This window comes from Hipposideros armiger, unplaced genomic scaffold, assembly GCF_001890085.2.
Source record: "Hipposideros armiger isolate ML-2016 unplaced genomic scaffold, ASM189008v1 scaffold_284, whole genome shotgun sequence".
Classification (NCBI taxonomy): domain Eukaryota; kingdom Metazoa; phylum Chordata; class Mammalia; order Chiroptera; family Hipposideridae; genus Hipposideros; species Hipposideros armiger.
In genome coordinates, this window is record NW_017731634.1 from 952,353 (window position 1) to 977,464 (window position 25,112).

The following is a 25,112-nucleotide window of genomic DNA, read 5'->3' on the forward strand; positions in this document are numbered from 1 at the left end:
CGGAGCACCTGGAGGTTTGGAGGGGGCAGAGCACTGCATCTGGTGCAGAACAACTCCAGGGGTGTCCACATCTGTGCGGTGCGCAGCCTGGGGTCCATGTGGTGGCCCTGGCCATGGGGGCTTGCATGGCGGGTCATCCCTAGCCGTCCTTCCCCAGGCCAGCCTTGCTCTCCACCTTCTGCAGCCGGCCTACTCCCCACACCCCATGCTGGAAACCCTCTTGCAACCAGGAATACCCAAATGGGGGACAGCCTAGTGCTTCGGGGGACCCTGTGGAAGGCACAGCTTTGTCCAGAGAATCTTGTCCAGGCTCTAGGGTGGTTGGGGGGGGGGCAGCAGTGTGGATCTGGGCAAAGCAGGCTGGGAATGGCAATGTCCTATGCAGATAAGTCCTGCCTGCAGGGTGCTGGCAGCCCTAGTGCCAATGGCAGTTGGAGGCTGTGGTTGCCTGGGGTAGGTGAGCAGGATGGAGTGTGTGGTTCTTCTCCAAAAAGTCCTTTTTTGTGCGTGTGGTAAAATAAACATGACACAAAATTTGCCATGTTAACCATTTTTAAGTATGTAATTCAGTGGCATTAAGTACATTCACACTGTTGTGCAGCCGTCACCACCACCAGAACTTTCCATCTTCACAAGCTGAACCGCTGTCCCCATTAGACACTCACTCCCCAGCCCCGGCACCCCCATCCCACTTTCTGTCTCTGGGGGTTTGACCCCCCCAGGGGCCGCGGTAAATGGAATCGGGCGGTACTTGTCTTTCTGGGACTGGCTTATCTCAGCAGTGTCCTCAGGGTCCATCCACGTGTGGCCTGTGTCAGAATCTTCCTTCTTACCACCGAACACTCTCCCACCATGTGGATGAAGCACGGTTCGCTTGTCCGTCCGTCCGTCCATCCACCCATGGACGCCTGTGAGTGACGCTGCTGAGGGTGTGGGTGTGCACGGGCCTGTTCCAGGCCCCACTGTTGGCTCCTTTGGGGACACACTGGAGTGGGGTTGCTGGGTCCCATGGCCATTCTGTGCCCCTGTGCATCCCCACCAAGAAGTCCTCCTTTGGCACGAGGACCAAATGTGCCCCCCATGATCCCTTTGCTTTGCAGTCAGCCTGGGAAGGGTGGCGTTAGGGGTGTGAGTTATTTAGAAACGGGTTATGGCCCTGGACTCCTGAGTTCTAGCACAATGATGCCCACCGTGTGGGTTTTGCCGGGAGCCCCCACATCCGCAGCAGGGCACCTCACCTCAAATGGCTAGGGGAGCATCAACTCCAGCACCCCACCCCCACCGGCCAGCCTCTCAGGCTTACTGAGCTCTGGGGCAGAGCAAGACAAACTCCTCCTCATCCTCAGAGCCTCAGCTGGAGGAAGGGCCCCTCCCCAGCTGCTGGGGGGCGGCCAAGGCAGAGGATCCGAACCCCCACATCCCGGTGCTTCTGTGCAAAGCCCGCCAGCTTGGGGTGGGCCTTCAGCACCCCCGGCAGCCCCTCCTCTGGCTGTGTGGCCGCTCACCTCGCTGGTGTGAGCCAGGAGCCCAGCGAGTCTCCCACACATTGGCCCCATTCACAGTGTTAAACGGCCCACAAAGGCCAGGCGTGTGCCTCAGAGGCCCGAGCTGCCATCTGGCCCGAACTCGGGGAGGGAGGGAGCCTTTCACCAGCCGAGCAGGGGTTTCACACCATCCATGTCATATTTCCCACAACTGAAAATTGGATCAAAGCTGCTCCAGTCCAGGGGCAGGGAGGAGGCAGTCCCCCCACGGCCCACCCGCCACCCTCACCTCGGGCCAGCCACCCTGGCCCACTGCGGGTGGGCGGGCAGTTGAGGTGGAGTGAGGGCTGGACGTTTCCCGGCACGTGTCTCATTTGGGCCAAGAGCTGGCTTGGAGGAGAGGGCCGGGGCAGGACTGCCCAGCCAACTGCCCCTTCCGAAGGGTGGGAGGGCCCCACCTGGGTGCTGCTGCCCTCACTTCTGGGCAGAGACCTGGGGCTCCAGCTGCCAGCGGCCATGCGTTCAGGGCACACACGGGCTCGGGCCATGTCTAGTCGGTGGAGGCTGTGCTCAGGGTCATGGTGGGCATGGGGCTGCCCCTTGTCCCTCAGGCCTTGGCTAAGTACTTCCTTGATGCTGGGCCTCCGGCTGGCAGAATGTGGGCCATGGGGACACAGGCGACTAAGTCATTCTGCCCACTCCACCCCCAGCCCACCCCCAGGGAGCCCATAAATAGCTCAGGGACACTCCCAACACAAGCCCCACTTTGGCTGCAGAAATGACTCCTCTGAGCATCACCGGGTCCCTGTTACAGCCTGTAGGACCTGCCAGGCCATGTTGACGATGCCAGGCACTGTCGGTGCCCAGGGCCGTGGAGCAGAGGGGTGAGTATGAGGCCTCAGCAGCCCATCTCCCGCTCGCCCTGGTGCCTTCTGCCCTTTTGCACCAACTGAGGGCCAGATAATCCATGATAGGGTCCCGTCTGCTCAGAGAGGAGCCCCAGCTCACCATGAGGACACCTCACTCCTCACTGTCACCCGCCTCCCACAGCCAGCCTGGGGCCTATGTCCCCTTCAAGAGAGGCGTAGCTGAGGAGGGACGTGCGGGAGGGTCAGTTAGTTACCGGAGGGTGAAGGGGGGCTACCTCCCCTACCCCTCCAAAGCCACCTGAAGGTTCCTTGGGCGCCCCACCCCCCCCAGCCTAACCCATCCCAATGGGTGACCAGCTGGCCGGTGGGGCCATCCTGTGCTGGCTCCAAGCCAAGCCTGCCTTGGCTGTCCTGACACATCCTGCCTGCTTCCTGGATGGGCCCTTCACAGGATAACCAAAGGCCCCTTGTGTGTGGTGGGGGGGAGACTTCTACTCATAGCTGTGGGTCGCTGCCAAGACCCCGGGGTGAGGGGGGGGTCTGATTGGACCCTTATTAAAGGCCCTGCAGTTCCCAGCCACATGGAAGGGCTGCCATCCAGGGAACTGTGCTCCTGCATTTAAACTCTGGCTAACGTGCCCTGAGGCCAGCCGTGGCGCCCCACACGGAGGCCCTGCCTTCCCTTGGACCTGGCTGGGTCCCACCCTGCCCCTTGGAGGTAGCCCCACCCCTATTGCCTCCCTTAGCCCCTGAAGGAGCACTGAGTTCCTGGCTGCAAAGAATCAGAGGAAGGTGACTGTTCTGGGCAAAGGGGGCTCCCAGCAGGCCCTCTCCTAGGATCCCAGGGTGGGGCTGGTGGCCTCAAAGCAGTCACTGACGCTCAGCTGGCCAGGTACAGAGACTGTCAGTTCTTCCAGTGGGTCCCTAGGGGCCCATATGAGCTGGTCCAGCATTCATGTGGGTGGCACGCCTGCCCTATTCTAACCCTCATGTTTGCCACCTGGCACTACACCCCCACTGGCAAAATGCCCAAGGGAAGCAAACCCTACGAGTGCCCACCAGGCTGTGCAGCGGGCAGCATGTGTGAGCAGTGACCGTGCGCCTGTGTCCTCCTGTGCTTAGGGGATGCCAGGGTCAGACGCCCCATCAGGTGGGTGCGGTGGAGCCCCCGGGTCACCTGTTGGTTCAGAGCACCCCAGATGCTACTGCCTGACAAGCTTCTCCCTGGGGCGCAGTGGCTGGGGGTACTGCCTAGGTGCCAGGCTCGGTGCTGAGCATAGCACATACTCTGGCTCCCTGAAGCTATGCAAAACGCAGCTGGGGAGGCATGGCAGCCCATTTTCTAGCTCTAGATAAGTCACGTGTCCCAGGTGACATCCCAGGAACTTGCCACATAAGCCAGTAGTAGGTCTGATCCTAAGAGCGTGAGTCTCTCTCCCACCTGTGCACATGGAGATGGAGGCACCTGTGCAGAGGTGTGGCTCCACTGGTCTCCTCCCCTGAGGGACAGCAGGTCCTGGGGGTGGGGGGTGCCCATTTCCCCGGAGGCCACTCCACTTCATTATTCTAAAGCCTTTTCCTTATCTGTGCTTGTGGCCCGGGCCAGGCCCGCAGCAGGGAGTCGCCAGGGAGGGGGAGGAGAGGGGAAAGAAGGAGGCAGGGCGGGGGCTGCTCCCTCCTGGCCCCCGGGCCCCTCCCTGCGGCCTGGGAAAAGGCAGCATATTGAGGCGCGGGGCTCCCAAAATCAGGCCCCGGGATGCTAATGAGGGCGAGCGCGTTCCCACAGCCCGGACATTGTGCCGCGCGGCCCACCTGCTCCTCGGGGAGCGCCCATTGTGCCCGCGCCAATTCACAGGCAATTTAGCGTGCGCTAATGGGCCGGCGCCTTTGTGCGGCCCGCGCCGCCATTGGCCGCCGAGTGTGGGAACGGCCGCGGCGCCCGGGCCCCAGGCGCCAGCCCGCCGCCCGCGCCTATATAGGGGCCGGGCCGCAGCGCCCGGACGCGCCTGGCCGCCCGCCCGCTCCCGGCTCGCCGATCGCCTCTCCGCGCAGACATGGCCCCCAGCACCGTGGCGGTGGAGCTGCTCAGTCCCAAAGAGAAAAACCGAGTAAGTGCGCAGCCGGCCGGCGCGCCGCCCCGGCGCCCGCGCTCTGTCCTGCTGCCCCCCTGACGCCCCCTCCTCCCGCAGCTGCGGAAGCCCGTGGTGGAGAAGATGCGCCGCGACCGGATCAACAGCAGCATCGAGCAGCTGAAGCTGCTGCTGGAGCAGGAGTTCGCGCGGCACCAGCCCAACTCCAAGCTGGAGAAGGCCGACATCCTGGAGATGGCTGTCAGCTACCTAAAGCACAGCAAGGGTGAGCACCCCCCCTCCCCGCCCCGCGCCCGCCCCGGCCGCGCCCCGCCCCGCGGCGCCCCGCTTACCGCTGCCCGGTCTTCCCGCAGCCTTCGCCGCCACCGCGGGCCCCAAGAACCTGCACCAGGACTACAGCGAGGGCTACTCTTGGTGCCTGCAGGAGGCCGTGCAGTTCCTGACGCTGCACGCGGCCAGCGACACGCAGATGAAGCTGCTCTACCACTTCCAGCGACCCCCGGCCCCGCCCGACGCCCCCACCAAGGAGCCCAAGGCACCCGCACCGGCGCCCGCCCAGGCCAAGGCCAACGCGGCTGCCCGCCAGCCCCCCTGCGGCCTCTGGCGGCCCTGGTGACCCGGCCGGATGTGCTGCTGCCGCCCCAGGACCAGAGGGCCAGCCGTTCTTGTGACGTAGGGAAGAGCCTTCCCAAGCGTCGGTCCCACCCCAGGCTTGGACAGGCCCTTCCCTCCGAAGGCCAGCAGGAGGGTCATTCTCAGAGAATGCGTGCAGAGTCCTCGTCATTTAGGACAATCAGGGCCCACCTTCTGCCGAGCGTCTGACCCCATGGGGTTGTTCTGTGTTTGCATTTCAGCAAGTGACTTCTGGGAAGTCCCCTCTGCCCGGGGTTCTATGACATTTGTAGGCGCTGGGGGCTTGGTGCCCCTGCGTGTAGAGGACTTTCTTCAGGGCCCGTGCTGCTGGGCCGGTGGGCCTGGCAGGCGGGCGTGCCTTGCGTGGGCACATTTGCCTTTTGTGAAGGCGGAACTCAAGGTGCATCCTCATAGGAAAGAGCGTCAGCCTGGATGGGCGCGTGAGGACCACGCGGAGCCGAGGCCGAAAGGCTGCTTGCTGCGTGGGCTTGGTTGTCTGGTTGGGGCTCCCAGTGGGCTGTGGGAAGGGTGGGCGTCTCCACCATGATCCTTAAAGGATTCCCGTGTGGGTGGGTGCGTGGGTTTGACTTTGTACTCAGAATCTGATCTCTGTCACGTGGGAGCCACGGGACTGCCCTGCAGACTTCCAATAAAATCTGAGTATTCGGCCCATGCAGTTGGTCCCTTGTGTTTCATGTGTGTTCTTGGCAGCCGCAAGGCGGGCGGGTGTCAGGGGTGAAGGGGAGCGGGCACTATCATGGTGTGCAACCGCACAGGAAGAAGGGCTGGGTCCTGGCAGAGGGAAGGCGGGAGGAGAAGGGGAGGCAGGGGAGAGGCAGGCTGGAAGGGGAGAGGGCCTTGCAGCACATATACCCCGTGTGCAGGGAAACGGGACACGTGAGAGACCTGGATTTCCACCCGGGCCTCTCACTAGCTCCCTGCAGGTGGGGTGGGGGCCAAGTGACAGCTACAGGACTTTCCAGCTCTGTCCAGCTGAGAGGGACCCAAAGGCCAGGGCCTGCAGTAGCGCTCTTGCTGCAGCAAAAAGGGTTTAGCTGAGCCAAACACACAGGAAAATACAGAGGATGCCAAAAACATATATACATATATTAAAGAGGAAAAAACTATTAAAATTCTAATACTCAATATACACGGGTAACATAAGACGAATACAAGTCACGTTTGACTTCTGCAATTACAAGAGGTGCTCCAAGTGGTTCCCATCAGCGTCCAGATACTTCTGATTATGGCGAACTAATGCTTGAGGATAGATAACATCTCTTAAAATGTATACATATTTTTTGGCACCCCCGGTACTTGTCCCTACCCTGACCCTCCCTGCATGGCTGGCAGCCCGTCCCTGGAGGAGCTCCCGGGGGCACCTGCTTGGCTAGCCCACAGGTGGCAGCCCTACTCTCCCTGCTGGCTGACTGTTTACGAGGGCTGGAACAGGCAGTCCTGGCTATGAACCTGTCAAGGGCAGTCCCTTGTCTCAAAAAGGGCACCTATTTTTAGGCAGGCTACAGGGTGCTGGTTGAGTCTGCAGAAACCTAGAGGCACCCTGCTTCACCAAAGAGCAAAAGCCACCCGTGGGAACGGACCAGAAGGCACTCATATTTTCAGAGACACGGAGCCCAGTGCCGCCTTCCCTCCTTCCTGCTTAGCACCTCTCTAGCCTCTGCCTTCCATTCCTCTGTCCGCTCTGCAGGAAATGTCCAAAGGCACCCCCTCAGGGCCAGCCCAGTGCCTGCCCGTGGCCTCTGGGGTCCCTACTGAGCCCAACAGGGATGAGCGGGGGACAACAGCCTCCTTCTACATCCTTTATTACACATGTGGCAGTCACATCAATCAGTGGGTGGGGTGTGCCTCCTAGCCAGGCTGGCCCACGGGCGTCCCACTGCCCAGGGTCCTCGATGCTTGAGGATGACCCCTCGGAAGCAGACCCTCCGTATTCTTCCACCCCAGGCCGCCCCACGCAGAGCAGATGCCTGCAAGGCTGCGTCCCCGCTGAAGCCTTGCCTGATGCATGGGCCTCTGCGGCGAATCACCCCTGGAGCTCTGACTTTGTACCGCTCCACAGGCCCCCTGCCAGCATCTGGTGGCATGCTCGACCGTGGCTGAGGTCCAGAGACAAGAAGGCACCAGCCTAGGGTCACCTAGGAGACAGGTGCCAAAGCCACTGAGGGGCCCTATGTCTGCTTCCAACACTGGGCTCTTTCCCCGAGCATGATGTTTCTAAAGGGGACACATCCCTTAAGGGTCCCCAAGCCAGTGGAGGCTTCCCAGTGACTGGCCCTGGAATCACGTCGTCCCCCCCCACACACCCATCTGTGTCCCTACTCAGTTTTGGGAGCTTTCTCAGCATGTTCCCTGCAAACTCCCATAGATGCCTCCTCTTGCCCGAAGGCAGCCTCCTCCAGGCAGGCTCCCCTGCACTCTCTGAGAACTGGGCCATCAAAGCCCGCATTTTCCCCAGCTGCAGGTGCATCTCCCACCCTGGGCTGGGGACACCTCAAAAACAAGGTCCCCAACTCCCCATTTGACATCGGACTTTGGACACCGACAGCCCTGCATCCCTGGAGAACCAGGCAGTGGGTCACATGTGCCCTCGCGTGCAGGTGCCAGGCTTACAGCCGCACTCACTGAAAGGGACAGCTCTGGTGGTCTGCAAGTCCCAGGTGCCTCCTCCGCACTCAGCTCAGAGCACTTGAGGACAGCACCTGGCCAGCTTGGTGGAAGAACAAAGACGACAACAGTTTAGACGACAGAGGTTTAGACGACAACAGTGCAGAGGTTTTGTGTTGGGCTCCCTATCCGGCTGGGCCTCTCGGACCCCTGCCCGGGCCAGCCGGAGTCGGCCCTCCAGTGGCCCAGATCGCGGAGGGGGGCGGGGCGGAGCCGGCCCGGACGCCTCATTAGCATAATCTATGCGCGAGAGGCGTTTAGCAGTCAAATATATGCGCATATATCTCCATGGCTGATGAGGCTGGCCGGGCATATTCAAAATGGCGGAGTGTGGAGCGAGCGGCAGCGGGAGCAGCGGAGACACCCTGGACAAGAGCATCACGCTTCCCCCCGACGAGATCTTCCGCAATCTGGAGAACGCCAAGCGCTTCGCCATAGACATCGGTAGCCGCGGGCGGGCCCGGGGAGAGGGGTGGTGCGCAGCGGGCGTGGGCGCGGGCGGCGGGGCCGACGGGCCGGGGGTGGCGGCAAGGACGAAGGGCGGGGCGCGGGCCGGCGGCGCCCACGGCTTGACGGACCCCGTAGTCCGCGGGCCGCCGGCGCGCACGGCCTGACGGGCTTTGTAGTCCGCGGGCCGCCAGCGCGTACGTTTGTCGCGGCGGCTGGACTACAGCTCCCGGCAGGCGCCGCGCGAGCGAAGCGGGGCATGCTGGGCCTCGTAGTCCCGCTTATGGAGGGTTGGCAGCCGGGCGGGGCCTTTCGGGCCGCGGGTTTGGGTGGCTACTCCGGCCGGCGGTAGATCTCGAGCCCATTGTCCAGGGCGGGGACGTGGACGGGCGGTAGCCCCATCTCTGGCGGCCGCGCGGACCCTAACCCTGCAGGCCCTGTTCTCGGACGGTGGTCGTTTGGCGGGAGTTTCGACGACCCGGACGTGGGACCTCGGAACCTCTGCTGACCTCTGGTCAGAAGCCTCCGAGTCTCCCGCGGCCTGCAGGGGATCCCCCAGGGCCCGCACTCAACCCCCGCCCCCGCCCGCCTTGCCCCCTGCACCAGGCCCATGCTCGAGTCTATTTCCCCCACTGACGCCCTGACACCTCCCGGTAGCGTGCTTTCATTAAGGTGGAGGGGCCGCCGGGCGGGTAAGCAGCCCACTCTCCGGCACTCTGCTACTCTGCCTGGGTATCGGAACAGAGGGCTTCCTGGAGGCAGCGTCACTGGGCAAGGCCCAGCGAGTCGGCCACCGCAGCTTTGCACTGCACTGCTCCCCGCAGCGGGATCGGGCTGTGGCCTGAGTGTCCCTGTCCACAGCCGGGTGTGGACGGCGAAGCACCCACGAGCCGGGCAGTGTCTGCTCTCTGGCCCCAGCGCCCGCACCGCACCTGACCCCTCATCACAGCTCAGTAACTGCTGGACTGGACCTTCTCTCCTCAGAGAAGTTGGGCTGTCCCGGGTAGACCTGGCGGTCTGGGAGTCGTTCGCGTCTAATGCATTTGCCACTCCCGTTCCTGGGGGTCAGTTGAGTCATGGGCTTGGGCCAGGATGTTCTCCAGGGGCCTGAGTTCTCACCTTGCAAACCAGGGTGTGCTTCCGATGGCCTGGGGGACCCGCATGGTGCAAGATGCCCTGGTGGGGGGTGGGGAGGCCTACAAGGGGCGGGGCTGTGCTTTGGGGGTACTGGCTGGTGGCAAGTGTGAGATATGGAGGCCAGGCCGAGGCTGGATGGGAGGGTGGGCGGGGAAGTAGCCTAGGGAACCTGACAGCAGGTGGTGCCTGCCTGGGTGGTGGGCATGGGAGCCCAGCCTATGGGGTCGTCCACAACCAGGCCTCTCTGGGGGCCCCACTGCACTGTCTTTGGTGTCCTGCCCAGGCCAGGATGTGACTGCAGGCCAGTCGGTGTGAGCTCTGAGGTTCCGATTTGCTCTGCAGGCCTTCACTTGGGGCTTCTGCTCCAAGGGAACACGGGAGCCCTTAACGTTTTGGAAATGCAGCTGTAAATGGACTTGGCACGGGCGTACCTCAGGGGTTCAGCGTGCCCCCCCCCCGGGCCAGCTGGTAGCCACCAAGGAAGGAACACCCTGTCTCCAGGGGCCAAGCCCAGGGGGGTTCCTTGCCGGCAGAAGGACACTCAAAGGGATTTTTAGTGTCAGTATTTATTTCCTCTCATGGAAGTTTCCCCTGGGTCTGGTTCCTGTCTCTTCAAAGGCCATGTTCTTTGTCAGTAAGGACAGACCTTTGGTTTGTTAGTGCAGCTGATGGGAGGCCACGGCTCAGGCAGGGTCCTCAGCCCAGGAATCCCCAAAGCCCGTTTGCTTGTCCACAGTTTGGCTTACAAACAGGCTTGTCCGTTTGCTCGTCCCTTGCCCCAGCCTCTCCAAGACCCAGGAAAGCCCAGCTGCTTGGTACTCTTGGCCAGTCCTTCTCAGTGGGGCACCCAGGTCCACGGGATGGGCTCCCCACTTTGAAACCACCAGGGACGTTTTGCCTGTTAACACACACTTGGGGCTGACTTGGCTTCAGGTGTCTGCCAGGCAGCAGGAGGATCGATCTCAGGTGAGATGGAAGTGGGGACTGTAGGGCGAGGACATGCACTGGGGTGTCCTGCCCCACTTGGTGCCCATCGTGGAAGGACAGGTCATGGAGGGTGGCAGGGAGGACAGTGCTGGGTCTGGGTGAACTGGAAGGCCTTGGCCCAGGTGCTGGAGGAAAGATGACGGCAGGTCCCTCCTGTAAGGCAGGGCTGTCGGCCCGGGTGGAGTGTGGGCTGGGCCAGAGCACAGTGCCCTCGAGGGAGCCAGGGCTGCGCGTTCCCTGGCCGGTCCCTGTCCTTGTCAGGGACGACGGTCCCACCAAGCGGCTGTCATTCGCAGTAACTCCAGGGGCTCCTGAGCACAGCCCGGCTCCTGCTGTCTGAGGCCCCGAGCGCTCACTGAGCTTCAGGCTGAGCGGCCTGCTCCCCACGTCCCCACTTCCGCCCATCTGACCCCTCCCGGGGGCAGTAGGAGGGAGTCCTGGCGGTGCCCATTGTCGCCCCAGCACCCGTGTTTGGCTGCGATCTATGGCTGACTCAGAGAGCACACAACTGGAAATTGGATTCTGGGACCCAGCTGTTTATTTACAGTAACTTTTGACAAGTTTCTCAAAACCTCCACCCCTGTGTCAGTTGTGAACAGGACACCACATGCTTTAGGAAGGCGCTGGGGCCAGGCCTGGCAGGGGCTGAGGAGGCCGTGGACTGCACTCTCGTCACAGTCTGGGGATGAGAGTAAGCCCATGACCACACGCGGGCCCCTCCATGGCCTGACAGGGCAGGTCGAGGGACGTCCCGGGAGGTCCCATTCACACTGCGGGGCTGCGGCTCAGGCAGGACGGGCGGTGTGATTCTGGTGACCCTCGCAAACCTTGGTGTTGCTACATCTGTTTGCCATCTTGAGCGCTTCTCATGTGTCCCCTTAGTATTTTGTCACAAAACAACCGTTGAGCAGTTTTAGCCTTCTCTTCTCATAATGAGGATTTCTGCCGGGCCCCATAAGAAACCTTTTATTTCAGAGTAATTTTGTGGTGCTAAGTGGGTCACTTCTCCTTCTGTCTGCCACCTGTGGGCTGTCACCGTGCGACGGTATCTGATGCCTCACGCTTGGCCTGTCTGACGAAGGAGGGTTCACGAGACCTTAGCCCTGAATACAGTGGCCCTGAGGCCCCTTCTCACTTGTCCTGAAATGTCTTTCAGGCAAATACAGGCCTCTCCTGCTTCCTGACACCCGGTCTCTGGCCCGTCCCAGGGGCCTCAGGGTTCCTCAGGGGCGTTCATGAGGCCTGGCCATGGGGACGAGAACTCACTGCCCTTGGTGGCCTCCCCTGGTCACTCAGAGCCTTGGGCTGCCTCCCCAGCCTGAGCCTGTGGGGGCAGGGCTGCTGCTCTCCAGCCCTGGTGACACCCTGCACCTGCCCACTCTGGGAAAACGCTCCTTTCACTACCGTCACACCTTGTGACCACGCACAACTGAGCGCATGCTTTTCAGTGAAAGTGGGCTTGTCAGCTTTTTTCTTTGGGTCATTTTCAAGATCAGAGCTTGAAACAGAATTTCCCAAAACTACTAAGGAGCGCCAGGGTCTCCTAGACACAGACGATGCCCTTTCTCCTCCGGGCCTTGGTACGGAGGGACATGGACCGTCTCCAGCCCGGTCTGGTGCAGGCCTGAACGGAAACAGACATTTTCAAAGGACGCAGAGTGTTGGGGTCTCGGAGTGCATCACTCCTCTGCTTGGTGCCCACGGGCTCTTTTAAGTTTAAGTAGCACCTGACGCCATGTGCGCGGGAGCCAAGTCTGGCAGAGGACAGCACGCGGAGGGCTGAGTTCCGGGTCCCTCCATCCTGCTGCTTAATTTCCCTGGTTGTGTCTCGCCTGCAGGTGGGTCGCTGACCAAGCTGGCATACTACTCCACAGTGCAGCACAAAGTGGCCAAAGTGCGGTCCTTTGACCACTCTGGCAAGGTGAGCGTCCTGGGTGTCCAGGTTGGCGGGCTGTGGGTCAGACCTGCGCAGACCAGAGGCGCCACCTGGCTGTGGGCTCGGGCCTGGCACCCTCTCATTTCCTGCTTGCTGCCCCTCTGCTGCTCACGCACATCAGCTTAGCTTCCTGCCAGTTTCTGGTGTTGCGCCCTGCCCTTTCCTCCAAACCTGGGCAGGAGCACCTCCACCTGCTCCTTCCCCATCGGGGGCCCTGCCCTCCCCCGACCTGCCTCCTGCCTCAAGTGGGCATCCAGCGTTCTGCCTGTTTCAGGTGACGGAAGTCGTTGGCGTTGTTGGGTGGGTGTTTAACGGCCTGGTCTCTGTAGCACGGCACACACACAGACCCCCCCACTGTACCCCCAGGACTCAGAGCAGGATCACGAGTCCCCCTACGAGATTTCCGTCCAGGAGGAGGTGACCGCCCGGCTGCATTTTGTCAAGTTCGAGAACACCTACATAGAAGCCTGCCTGGACTTCATCAAAGACCACCTCGTCAACACCGAGACGAAGGTCATCCAGGCGACCGGGGGCGGGGCGTACAAGTTCAAGGACCTCATTGAAGAGAAGCTGCGGCTGAAGTGAGTGGGGGCAGCAGCCTCGGTTCTCGGGGACGGGCTTGAAGCAGGGGCAGCTGACGTAGGCCTGGCTGCTGCCCCTGACGCACCCTGGGGATTTCTAACACCCCACGACCGTGGTGAGGCTTTGGGGGCTGGTAGGGGACTGTGGGCCTGGGGCTGCGCTCAAGGCCGGGCTGCAGCAGGATTCAGGTGGCCGAACCCCAGGACGGTGGGTGGGAGTGTGGGGAGAGGAGCACGGTGCAAGGAAGGAAATGGGGCCCTGAGGAAAAGCCCACCCCGCTCCCAAGGGTGACAGTCCCTGAGGTCTGCAGTGCTGCTGTGGGAGCTCAGGCGGTGCCGCTCGTGCGGTGGCAGTGCCGGCCTTGAGGTGCACTCAGCTGGCTCTGTGGCGCTGGCTTGTCTCCGGGGAGTTTCAGCGCGGAGGGGACTCTGCGAGCTGCTCTGTTGGAGCTGCCTGTATCTTAGAGTTAGAAGCTGAGCCCAGCCGGGCAGGGAGCAGTGTCTCCTAGGAGACACCCCTGGTGTTACAGCAGCTCAGTGGCCGGCGCCTTCCTTTGCAGAGTTGACAAGGAGGATGTGATGACTTGCTTGATAAAGGGGTGCAACTTCGTGTTAAAGAACATCCCGCAAGAGGCCTTTGTGTATCAGAAAGACTCGGACCCCGAATTCCGGTTTCAGACAAATCACCCCAACATTTTCCCATATCTTCTCGTCAACATCGGTTCTGGGGTCTCTATTGTGAAGGTGAGGCTCGGCTTCATACAGCGAGTGAGTGACGATTCAGCTCTGGCTTGTTGAGCACTTGCTGTATGTGGGAGCCCCTGGGCACAGGGATGCGGACAGATGTGACGCGGGACTGGCTTCCGCATTTGTTGGGGGTCTAAGGCTATCAGTGGGAAGGCGGTGCCCCTCACCTCCAGCATCCGCCAGGCCCGCCCCCTCAGGCCTTCCAGAGCACCGTCCCCGCCGTATCTGGGGATGCCCCTGGGCCACCATGTCCCCGGGACCTGCTGGGTGGTGGCTGGGGGCCTGCTTCTGATGCATCTGCCCTCCGTTGACCTGCTCCCAGGTGGAGACCGAGGACAGGTTCGAGTGGATTGGCGGCAGCTCCATCGGAGGGGGCACCTTCTGGGGGCTTGGGGCTCTGCTCACCAAAACCAAGGTATCCCAGCGGCTACAGGAGGACGCCCCTGGCTCTGCGCGGTTGTCTCTGGGCCTTTCAGGAAAGGGCTGGTGCCTGTGGGGGTTGTTATGAAAGTGGCTCATTCCTGGGCCTCGTCCCTGTGCTTTCCTGGGTCCCCGAAGGACTGGCGTGCAGTTGGTCAGAGCGTGGCCCACCTGGGGGTCCCCGGAGTCCTCCCTGTCTCCCCGCCCCACACACAGCTTGCTTCCTTTTGGGCTTGGTTTCCGGGGCCGTAGGGACCCCACCCATTCCTGGCTGCTCTGTCCCCAGAAGTTTGATGAGCTGCTGCACCTGGCCTCCCGGGGCCAGCACGCCAATGTGGACATGCTGGTGCAAGACATCTACGGCGGGGCCCACCAGACCCTGGGGCTCAGCGGCAACCTGATCGCCAGCAGCTTCGGAAAGTCTGCCACCACCGACCAAGGTACCGTCTGCCTGGCTCGCTGTGCCCGCTCACCCGCCGACACTCGCGCACTGTCTTCTTGCCAGTAGCGCTCTGCTCTGCTGTCTCCCCCAGAGTTCTCCCAGGAGGACATGGCCAAGAGCCTGCTGCACATGATCAGCAACGACATCGGGCAGCTCGCCTGCCTGTACGCGCGGCTGCACCGCCTGGACCGGGTGTACTTCGGCGGCTTCTTCATCCGGGGCCACCCCGTCACCATGCGCACCATCACCTACAGCATCAACTTCTTCTCCAAGGTGAGGGGCGCCCCCGCCCGCCCCTCCGCCACCCAGGCGCTGGCACAGACCCTCAGTGTCTCCAGAACTAGCCGACCCAAGGGACAAGGGCCCGAAGGCAGGCAGGCAGGACGCTGGGTGCCCGCTGCCTGGCCTTCCTGTCCCCCTGGGCACCTCTGCAGCCTCTGAGTTGGGCGTGTTACCCGTGGTGAGCGTTCTAGGGACCGTCTCCCATTGTCAGCGAGCTTCAGACAAGCTTGGAGACGTCCGCTGCGCTGCCGTCCACTCTGGGCCAGGCCCGAGGGGCCTGCCGACGGGTGAAATGGGTGGGTGTTCATTCACCCTGTCTTCTCCAAATGACAGGCTTTTAAATTCTGTTTGAATTCAGCCGGCTTGAGCAGTCAACTGTGGACAACTCAGGAACGCTCCAGGACGTGGGGCTGCTTCAGAGCTGGGCGGGCTTAGTGGTGGGCGTGGCGGGGCTGCTTCAGTTGGGGTTTTGCCGTCGCAGGGGGAAGTGCAGGCCCTGTTCTTGAGACACGAAGGCTACCTGGGAGCCATTGGAGCATTTCTAAAAGGAGCCGAACAAGACAGTGAGTAGCGTGGCCGTGGGGCGTGGCCTGTGCTCAGCGTCAGGCGACGTGGGGCACACGTGGCCCAGGCAGGTGGAAGGAGTAAGGCCGCAGGGAGGGACTGGGTGGGTCCTTAACCTTGAAGTAAGCCACCCCCTCCCGACCTCAGCGTCCCCGTTTGAGGCAGTGGCTCTGCTGGGTCCCTCCCCGGCAGTGGGGGGGCCAGGCCAGCCCTTGCTGTGATTCTCCTGGGGGGGCAGTGGGCAGTGGAAACCGACTCGTGTGGGTTTGCATGCGACGTAATCAACCCAAGGGGGTCCTTGTGAGCGACGGGGGCTCTGTGCAGGGGCCCTGGCGTGTGGCCTCATCTGCTCCCACCTCCTCACTGTCCCACGAGCTCGGTCTCCTCAGCGGAGGCGCTTCCGGTCTGTCCTTGCTGAAGGGCGCTGGGAGGAACGGCAGCTGTGATTGTTGGGCACGTGCCGATGGAAGCAGGCCGTGACCTTCCCTGCACCCTTCAGTCCACTTTTTTATTTGTGTCAAACGAGAGAAGCATTACTTAAGAAGCTTTAAAAGGTCTAAGTGGTCACTTCAGTGGTTATTATTTCAGTAAGAAATAATAACACAGAGCAAGATGCCTGGCTCACTGACTCACTTGGGCAGCTGGTCCTTCTCCAGACACGGTCAGGCCGTCCCGGGGTTTGCTGTGTCCCTCCCCTAGGCTGACGCCTGGTTTCTCACTTTCCAGACCCGAACCAGTACAGCTGGGGAGAAAACTATGCAGGCAGTTCTGGCCTGATGAGCTCGTCGCCTGAGCTCTGCCCGACGCAGCGGACGAGGAGCGGCACCGTGAGTATGGGGCCCGCTGGGGGCTCGGTGGCATTGCTGTGGCACTTTCTGGTACAGAGTGGGCTTTCATCAACCACAGACTTTGGGCAGAAGACAGACATTTGCAGTTTGCCACCTTCCTCCCTTACTTATTCTCATGCTTTCTAAGCATTGAGCCTTAGACACCTGCAGTCCAGCCCCTGGGTTTGCAGGGAGGACAGGGGCCTTTCCCAGGGCTGGGGGGCCCTTCACAGCAGAATCGGGGTTAGAACCCTGAGTCGCAGGAGCCTCTAGCCCCTTCCCTGAGACCACATCTGCCTGATGGTTGCAGGGCAGCTGCCTTCCTTGGAAGGTTGCAGCCCATCCCGCATCCCCCGCTTGGGCTGAGGCCCACTGTGACGGGATGGGGCTCCCCCGGCCTGCTGCGCCAGGACCGGTGTCAGCCACACACAGGATGCTGCCGCCATGGCCCCATCCTAGCGGAGATGGTTTTGTGGGCTGTCGCAGGCTTACTGATGACACGTCCCAAATGGCAGGTTACTCTTGTAACTGGTAAGCTGTTGTCACCCAGTGACAACTTTTGTCGCTGGTGAACTGGCACTCAGTGTTGGGGAACAGGCTAGATGAGTTCAGGCGACGGGTCTGGACACCAGTCAGAATGTCACCTTCAGTACCAGCCTGCTGCCTTTGTGACGGTTGTAGACGCAGGCTGTCTCCTAAGTTAGCAGATACGTGGTAAGAACGTGCCTGACCTAGTTAGGACTTGGGAGAGAGCTGTGTGTGTGGCCTGCACTGTGCGTCACCTCCACACCCCGCGGGGGGAGGGGGTGGTGCGGTAGGGGACCAGCATGCAGTGGGCTGCAAGGACCCGGCCCCAGGCCTGGTCAGCAGTGACTGGCACTTGGAGAACGGTCTCAACGTTTCTCAGCCCCCGTTGGGTTCGTCAGATGGCAACATGGATTCCTGCCGCACAGATTGCGAAATTGATGGATATGTGGGCAAGAAACCCTTCTCTCAGTGCTGACGTGTGACATGGGCAGTTCTCCAACAGAACAGCGTGGGGCAGGCGGGTGGCGTTTGTGATGGGCCCACTGTGCCGGGTTCTCGCGTGGCCCTGTGTGGTCTGTGTTGACACTGGGCTGAGGTGCCAGAGGACCAGGTCGCTTCTTTGTGTTTATGTAGCCAAGACGGCAAAGCTGGGCTTTCATCCGCAGTTTGTCAGGATAGCAGGGGACCCCTTGGAGACCGGTGAGGCAGGAGACACTGGCAGATGGGTACGGAGGTGACTACTGCCACCTTTCATCCGTGTGGGAACATACCAGCTGTTTCCAGGCCAGACTTCAGTCACATGGGTACACTCAGAAAGCCAGTGTGTCCCTTGTGTGTTGGTCTGTCCAGGCCGTCCCGGCTCAGAGCACACCTGCCTCTCCGTCCCCACTAGTTTGCCAATCAGAAGCACTCCTGGCAGAGAATGGTTAAGTTCCAAGTATGGTCCTGCCGGCGAGCAGTGCTCGCTCACTTGTTCAGGCCCCAGAGCAGCTGCCTGACCCATCTCCACTCTTTACAACGTAAAACTCGGCCAGCCAGGTGGGTGACCATGCGCTCAAAGAGCACACGGCCCTGCTTGCTTGGTGCTGGCAGCCACAGGAGGCACGTCGGGCACAGGGGCCCGGCCTTCGCTGAGCACAGCTGGGAGATGGTTTTGAACACTGGGTGTGTGGTCAGCAGACACACTGTGGAGAGAGAGGGGCCAGTGTGTATGGGCTGGGAGCTGCCGGCCCCTATGGGGTCACCGCAGCCTTGTTGTGGAGCTGACACTGGGCCGGAGCCGCAGGACGGGCCCACCAGACAGTGAGTGAGGACAGCGCCCGTGGGGGGACCCCTGAGCAGGAGAAACGAGGCCCAGAAAAGTGGCTGGTGTGTCGGGGGTCATGAGCATGGAGGAAAGGGGCCTAAGCTGGTGTGGGAGCCCACGGGCCACCAGGCATCGTCCTGCAGCAGGAAACACAGTGAGAGGCGTAAGGTGGGGGTGGCTGAGGTGCTCCCGGGACCAGGCGGGAAGTGACCTTGGTGGTGAGCAGACTCAGGATCCAGTGGACAGAGCGCAGGACAGTGCTGGACAGAGGGACAGGTGGGGGTGGGGCCCAGACACGGACTGGATGTCCGCTCCCTGCGTGAAGTGGCTTCTAGCTGAGCCCTGTTCTTACAGAGAAGCTGGTTCTAAAATACAGAAGGTCGCCTTGGCCTTTGAGGAAAGTGCACTGACGGGTTCACCTGCTTGTCATCCTCCCAGTTTGACCTGCTGGAAATGGACCGGCTGGAGAGGCCACTGGTCAACCTGCCACTCCTTCTGGACCCATCTTCCTACGTGCCTGACACAGTGGACCTCACGGATGATGCGCTGGCACGCAAATACTGGCTCAGCTGCTTCGAGGAAGCTCTGGATGGGGTGAGGGGCGTGGCTCCAGGAGGCTCAGGGCGGGGTGAGGGGCGTGGCTCCAGGAGGCTCAGGGCGGGGTGAGGGGCGTGGCTCCAGGAGGCTCAGGGCGGGGTGAGGGACATTGTGCGTAGGGTCCCCCAGGGGCCACAGTGAAGTGTGCTGACAGCGGGTGGGGTGTTCTCCATCTGCGTTTGAGGCTGAGAGGGGTGATTGTTGTTTTTCAGGTAGAAATGTGACTCCGAGTGGGTTGTTGGCACCTGGTATCAGCAAAGCACGTTTCTTACAAACACGCCAAGTGTCTTTGCTACTTACTGCATTTTTTCCAAAAAGGGAGCAGTTCGTGCAGGGGTTGCGCAGCTGGGGATGGACTCCAAGCTGGGTCCTGGCTCAGACCATCAGAGCCCCCTGGGAACAACTGACCCTCTGTAAAATCCCTCGAGAGACCCCTGGAGTCTGTTTTCAGGGGAGGGGTCCCACCCTGCCCAGACCCCTCACGGGCTGTTTCTTCTTGGCGAGAGCTGGTGGCAAGTAGGACTCGGGGACTTGTAGTGGGTGACACAGGTCTGAGCCTTGAACAGGGGTGGTGGTGACCCCTGTTCCCACCTGCTAGGGGAAGGCCCCGGTAGACTCACCTGCCAGGCCACGAGCCTGTCACCAGTAGCTTCCGCTGACGCCGCCCACTCGTGGGTGGGGGGAGGGGCCGGGACTCGGCTGAGCGCCCTGCCTTTGGCAGGTAGTGAAGCGCGCTGTGGCGAGCCAGCCGAGCTCCGTGGATGCGGCCGAGAGGGCGCAGAAGTTCCGCCAGAAGTACTGGAACAAGCTGCAGACGCTGCGGCAACAGCCCTTGTGAGTGTGCTTCCTGAGGGGGCGGCACATAACGCCGGCGAGCCGAGCCGAGCCCAGGGGGACCCCATGTAAGCCGGCGAGCCGTGCCTGGGTGGCCCCCGCTGGGAGCATACATGCACTCCTGGGGGCCTGGGGCCCCAGGAACCGCTCCTGGGGTTCCCGCGAAGCCCTGCATGCCCCGCATTGAACACACGACTGGGGCTGCTCAGCGAGGCCCGGGACCCCAGTGTCACAGCCCTGCTGCCGTCCACTCTTCTCCTGGCGGCGCCTGGGTGCTGGGAGAATGTCCCCGGGAGCGGGGGATGCTGGCCCACTCAGCAGCCTCCGCCTGGCTCTGTCCCCAGCGCTTACGGGACGCTGACCGTGCGCAGCCTTTTGGACACGAGGGAGCACTGTTTGAACGAGTTCAACTTCCCAGACCCCTACTCCAAAGTGAGTGCCACCCCCCTGCATGCGTGCAGGGGGACATGGGGCGGGAACCAGGGGCGTCCTGTCTTGTCTGGTGAGCCGGGTTGGTAGCAGCCCCAACCCCCAGCGCTGGTGACAGGCTACGTCCTGCAGCCACTCTGGCGAGGGCCTGTCTCCTAAGAACATTGGGCGGCCCCTCGGTTGTCAGTGCTTACTGAAGCGCTGTGGATTGGAGTGCTGTGGTGACCTCCAGAGCAGAGAAGTGTCCTGGGGGCTCTAACCAGCAGCCAGGTAGGGTCGGGGCACGTGGCAGGAGAGGGGATTGGGTGGCCAGAGCCTGGCAGGTCGCCCTTCTGACCAGGAGGCAGCTGGGTGCCCAGGAGGGTGGGAAGGGTCCAGGGCCACCACAGCACCCCGATTCCCACCTCCCCGCCCCTCTCTGTGGGAGCATCTGGGAATGGGGGTCTGGGGACAGGGTTTCACGGTCAGGTCCTGGCCCTTCTCTGCCTGCCCTCGGTCCTGAGCCTTGTCCTTCTCGGCGCAGTTCAGACGTGCATGGGTGTCGGCACCTCTGCCCCGTGTTCTTGCTGACACCGTTTGAGTGTGAGCAGTATTTTTAACCTGATCCGATCTCGGTTTGTTTAAACTTGTGGTGATGTCCTCTTAGAGGGGGCCCACAGTTGGTGGCGCTACCGTGTCCCCAGCAGGGCGCCCTTGCTCCAACCTGCTCTGCCGAGGACCTGGAGGAGGCAAGGCCCCTTTGTCACTCACAGCGTGGGTGTCGTGTCCCCTGCAGGTGAAGCAGAAGGAAAACGGCGCGGCCCTGAAGTGCTTCCAGAGAGTGGTCTGCGTGCTGGACACACTGGCCTGGGAGGAGAGGCAGCTGGCGCTGGTCCAAGGACTGCTGGCGGGCAACGTCTTCGACTGGGGGGCGAAAGCTGTCTCTGAGTAGGTGCCCGCTATCTCCTCGGGCTCTGGGCTTGCCCCCCACCCCTCCCTTCCTGGTCCAGCTCGTCCGTATGGCTGCACGTGGCTCAGTGTCAGCAGGCTGCCTGGGCCCCTGATGCAGAGCCCCCCAGCCCCAGGCCTCGGCAGTGGGGAGCCGGGGGTCCCGGTGCAGCTGGCGCTGCCCGTGTGCCCGTAGGGGCAAGTGCGGTGGCTGTGCTGGTTGTGACACTAAGCAGGCGCCAGGACCCATCCCTTGGCCCGTTCTCAGAGCGGCGCCTGGAGGACTGGGGGTGTGGGTTTGGAGGCTGATGTTTTCAGTGGTAAAAATCCAAGTTCACGGTTACCACGCGGAGTAAGGGTCGAAGGCTACTTAGCATTTGGAACGAAAGATACCTCATGAGGGCGTCACTGCTCGGGCCTGGGCAGTGGTGACGACAGTGTTTGGGGTCCCCAGTGAGCCCTGCGGCTGCGGTTGGGGTTTTTGTGACTTCCTTCTCTTCTCTCCGGTGCAGTGTCCTTGAATCGGACCCCCAGTTTGGGTTTGAGGAGGCGAAGAGGCAGCTGGAAGGTATGGATGCCCAGGGCGGCCTCATGTGGGACTCGGCCCGGCAGGGGAGGGGGTGGCGAGGGGGCAGCAGGCTCTGCTGCACTGGGGGCAGGTGGGGACCGACTCCCTGGAGATGTGAGCAGGTGGGTGAGGGTGACTGCCGGTGACAGGACGCGGCTGACCGCATCCCTGTATCCGCAGAGCGGCCCTGGCTGGTGGACTGCTACGACACGTGGCTTCAGAGGCTGAAGGTACACGCAGCTGCCCGTCTGGGTCCCTGGGCAGCGGGACCAGCCGGGGTCACGGGGTGGGGGGTGGTGTGCAGGGCGTGAGCATGAGCTGACCCAGGATGGAAACCTGAGTGCCAGCCAGACCTGGGCAGTGTGCCGAGGGCCCCTTAGCACCCCCCACTTGCACCCCCAGCTGCAAGTCTAAGTTAACCATTCCCTGTTCCAAGCCTGGCTCCTGTGGGGACCATTGGTCAGCTGACCTCAGTTCAAAGGTGGTTTGGGCAGCAGTTCTGAAGAAGTATGGGCTGGCCCTGCCCCAGCGCCCGTGGGACCCAGCAGCCGTTGGCCTTGGCCACGGGGAGTGGAGTGCAGAGGGGTCTGAAACGCTTGGACGCGCCTGTTCCCAACTAAACGTCCTGGTTTTGTCTTGCAGGGGCCCCCTCACAAATGTGCCTTAATTTTCGCAGATAACAGTGGAGTAGACGTCATTTTGGGAGTCTTCCCCTTTGTCAGGGAGCTTCTGTCTAGAGGGACGGAGGTGAGTGTGAGGGCCGCGCGGGACCCTTGCCTGGCTCCTCCACTGTCGGTGGGGTTGGCGCTGCTCCTCAGGGCAGCAGGTAGGTGTGGGTGAGGCGAGGTGGCAGCTCAGTGGGGCGGGAGCGACCGGCCAGTGTGTCGTGGGGCTCAGGTCAGCCTCATTCCATTGTTCTGGGCCGTCTTCATCCTGACCTGAGGGCCGGCTCTGCAGCAGGCCACCGAACAGTGAGAGCTGGCCAGGGGTCTGCTCTCAGCTGCGGCCCTGGGCGGGCGGGCGAGCACGCACAGCCTGGTCGGTGCCCGGCGGCGACCAAGGTCCCTCAAAAGCCCGGGTGTCTGCTGCAGGTCATTCTGGCGTGCAACTCGGGACCTGCCCTGAACGACGTCACCTACAGTGAGTCTCTCATCGTGGCCGAGCGCATTGCAGCCATGGACCCCATTGTCCAGTAAGCCTGGTGGGAGGTCTGGGGTCCCTGGCACGGAGAAGGGGGGCATGGTGGGAGTTTGCGGGGCCACCTCACGGGCACCGACTCCTTGTGCTCGCAGCTCCGCACTCAGAGAGGAGAGGCTGTTGCTGGTTCAGACGGGCTCCAGCTCCCCCTGCCTGGACCTCAGGTATCTGCGGCAACCCCGCCTGCCGGGTCCCCAAGCCCCTGGTCCGTGCCCACAGTGGCCCTGTGGCAGGGCCCCGGCAGCCCTTGCCTCGGGGACCCTGTCACGGCACTGAGAACTGGGTCTGGCTCGTGTGGGGCGGGAGGCCAAGTGGGGCTACCCCACCTGTAGCTGTCAGGTGGCTGTCCTCCCGTGAGCCTCCTTAGGCCATCGCTTCCGTGCTTTGTGCCCGGGAGGTTCTGACCATAAAGAGCCTGGCCACCTGGCACCAGCGTGTGGAAGAGGCTCTGTCGGCCTTCTGGTCCGCCTGGTGGTGAGCCCTGACCTCTCTCCCAGGCGCCCTAGTAGCCAACAGGGCAAGGTGACGAAGCCCACGAAAAGGAGTCAGGGCCTTTACGGTTCAAAACAGAACAACGTCACCAAGGCCCGGTTTTCAGAGCGGCTGCCTTTTCGTGACGGCACAGCTCCCGAGGGTCCCCAAGGCTGGGCGGGCAGCTGCTGTGCAGCCCACGTAGTTAGCGAGGGCGACGCGGCACTTGGAGGCGGTCAGGGCGTGGCGTTCACCCTGCTGAAGCCCGAGCCTGTCTCACTGTCCCCTTCCTCCCCGAAGCCGCCTGGACAAGGGGCTGGCCGTGCTGGTGCGGGAGCGCAGCACGGACCTGGTGGTCATCGAGGGCATGGGCCGGGCCGTGCACACCAACTACAACGCGGCCCTGCGCTGCGAGTGCCTCAAGCTGGCCGTCATCAAGAACTCCTGGCTGGCCGAGCGGCTGGGCGGCCGGCTCTTCAGCATCATCTTCAAGTACGAGGTCCCGGCACAGTGAGGCCCTCGGCCTGCCCGACGGTTCTGCCTGTCGCTCGTCACCCGTCGGGATGTGTCGCGACTGCACCAAGGAAACACGTTCGAAATCATATTTATATCGTGCTTCTGTGACTCGGAGCCGGCGCGCCCCGGTGTGGGCTCGGGCATTGGGCTCATGGAAGGGAGACAGCTTGTCCCGTGGGATGTCGCGTTGGCATATATTTAACTGTTAAATAATCTTTTATATGTATATATAAATATATACTCTATCTGACGGACACGAGGCTCGAGGCGCGCACCAAATAGAGTTCCTAGAGAGACCAGAGCCGACTCTGCCTTGCTATTTCGTTACCCGGGAGCTGATCCCCCACCCTCACCCCCTCCATCCCCCTGGGGAAGCTGAGAGTGGGGTCTTTTTCTATAGTTACTTCTAGAACCTATGGCCATGGCCTCTGCCTGGCGCGTGGCTTCCTGCATCCCTGGCCCTCCCTGCGCACGGGAGGGACAGGGGGAACCGAGCAGCACTCTGGACTTAAGAGCCGCTGAGTGGACACAGCGGTTTCGAGGGCCCTCAAGGGCTCTCAGGTTGATGGCAGATGCACTCCTGCCCAGCGCTGATCAGACCACGTGGATTTTGTGCCCGTGGCCTGGTCCTGGGAGAGCTGCCAGGTGGCGGGGGCCCACGATTCCCAGACTCCACCCCGTTAGACGTGTCCCTGGGAGAGCCATATCACTGCAGCTGCAAGGCCACCTGTCTGTCCGTGTGCCGGACAGAGAAGGCTGAGTGTGCCGCTTGTTCCTTAGGAATGTGGGACCCTCTGCCCAGATCAGCTGGTCGGGGCCCCTGCCACTGTGGCCTTGGGAACAGGGCTGCACTTGGCACGGCAGGGCAGCCCCTGGCCCAGACCCGCTAAGCTGTGCTGGCGCCCCCGGCCCCCGGCCCCCCGCTCTGGAGAACCCAAATGCCAGGGCTGGGGCGGACGTGAGGGAAGCCCACCTAGCCATCGCCACGGACCTGAGCATGTTTACCTTTCTCCCGCCCTTTGCTTTTCACTAAGACCCCCACACAGTCGCTGTCCTGCTGCCACGGAAGCCCAGTGCCCTGGGCCTGTCCAGGTGGCTTTGCTCAGCCATCTAGGACGTGCACTGGCCCCAGGTTGAGCCCCGTCCTCCTCACTGCCCCTGCCTTCCATGCTCTGACCAGTGTGGGGCTCTGACCAGTGCTGCAGCACACCAGCTCCCCTCCCGCTGACCCACGTATTGTGCCCCCACTCCATCGCACCCTGAGCCCTGCCTGCAGGCGGCACCCACACCCATGGACCCCAAGGCAGCTGCTCAGGCGTCAGCCAGGACCTGGCCCTGTCAGGCGGCCACCAGGGGGCAGCAGGGGCCACAGCCAGCTAGAGGGCCCAGGCCAGACCTGCCCGGCGTGCAGCCTCCTCCAGGGTGGACCTCCATTTCTCACGAGAAGGCGTCAGTCCCCGACTCGGGGCTCAGACCCCCAGGCCGAGCTGCCTTCCTGCCTCCCTGCCCGGCAGTCAGGACCCCCACCCCTTCACCACACCTGAGACTAGGAGCCTGGAAAGGCCCAGCGGGGTTGGGCCATGGCACCCCTGATACATGCTCCCAGAC

At 62.4% G+C, this 25,112-nt stretch overlaps 2 protein-coding genes across 2 annotated transcripts; both read left to right on the plus strand.

The window, feature by feature from the left end:
• Window positions 1–3,717: 3,717 nt before the first annotated feature.
• HES5 (hes family bHLH transcription factor 5) lies at window positions 3,718–5,739 on the plus strand. The gene is made up of 3 exons (XM_019658427.1): window positions 3,718–4,461; window positions 4,543–4,708; window positions 4,797–5,739. The coding sequence occupies exons 1-3, from the start codon at window positions 4,408–4,410 to the stop codon at window positions 5,057–5,059; spliced, it is 483 nt and encodes a 160-aa protein (XP_019513972.1). The 5' UTR covers window positions 3,718–4,407; the 3' UTR covers window positions 5,060–5,739.
• Window positions 5,740–7,465: 1,726 nt separating this feature from the next.
• Window positions 7,466–23,803, plus strand: PANK4 (pantothenate kinase 4 (inactive)). The gene is made up of 19 exons (XM_019658591.1): window positions 7,466–8,205; window positions 12,171–12,253; window positions 12,635–12,849; window positions 13,410–13,593; window positions 13,919–14,011; window positions 14,303–14,456; window positions 14,550–14,731; window positions 15,222–15,303; window positions 16,031–16,131; window positions 18,404–18,559; window positions 19,284–19,396; window positions 19,741–19,828; window positions 20,601–20,752; window positions 21,265–21,320; window positions 21,501–21,550; window positions 21,963–22,067; window positions 22,412–22,512; window positions 22,613–22,681; window positions 23,289–23,803. The coding sequence occupies exons 1-19, from the start codon at window positions 8,082–8,084 to the stop codon at window positions 23,500–23,502; spliced, it is 2,322 nt and encodes a 773-aa protein (XP_019514136.1). The 5' UTR covers window positions 7,466–8,081; the 3' UTR covers window positions 23,503–23,803.
• Window positions 23,804–25,112: the final 1,309 nt, after the last annotated feature.

Excerpts from the sequence above, each read along its gene's own strand:
- PANK4 (XM_019658591.1), top strand. The coding sequence starts at position 8,082 with ATGGCGGAGTGTGGAGCGAGCGGCAGCGGGAGCAGCGGAGACACCCTG. Across the intron at positions 20,753-21,264 it reads GGGGCGAAAGCTGTCTCTGA|TGTCCTTGAATCGGACCCCC; the intron begins GTAGGTGCCCGC and ends TCTCCGGTGCAG. Across the intron at positions 21,321-21,500 it reads GGCGAAGAGGCAGCTGGAAG|AGCGGCCCTGGCTGGTGGAC; the intron begins GTATGGATGCCC and ends CTGTATCCGCAG.
- HES5 (XM_019658427.1), top strand. The coding sequence starts at position 4,408 with ATGGCCCCCAGCACCGTGGCGGTGGAGCTGCTCAGTCCCAAAGAGAAA. Across the intron at positions 4,462-4,542 it reads GTCCCAAAGAGAAAAACCGA|CTGCGGAAGCCCGTGGTGGA; the intron begins GTAAGTGCGCAG and ends CTCCTCCCGCAG. Across the intron at positions 4,709-4,796 it reads CTACCTAAAGCACAGCAAGG|CCTTCGCCGCCACCGCGGGC; the intron begins GTGAGCACCCCC and ends GTCTTCCCGCAG.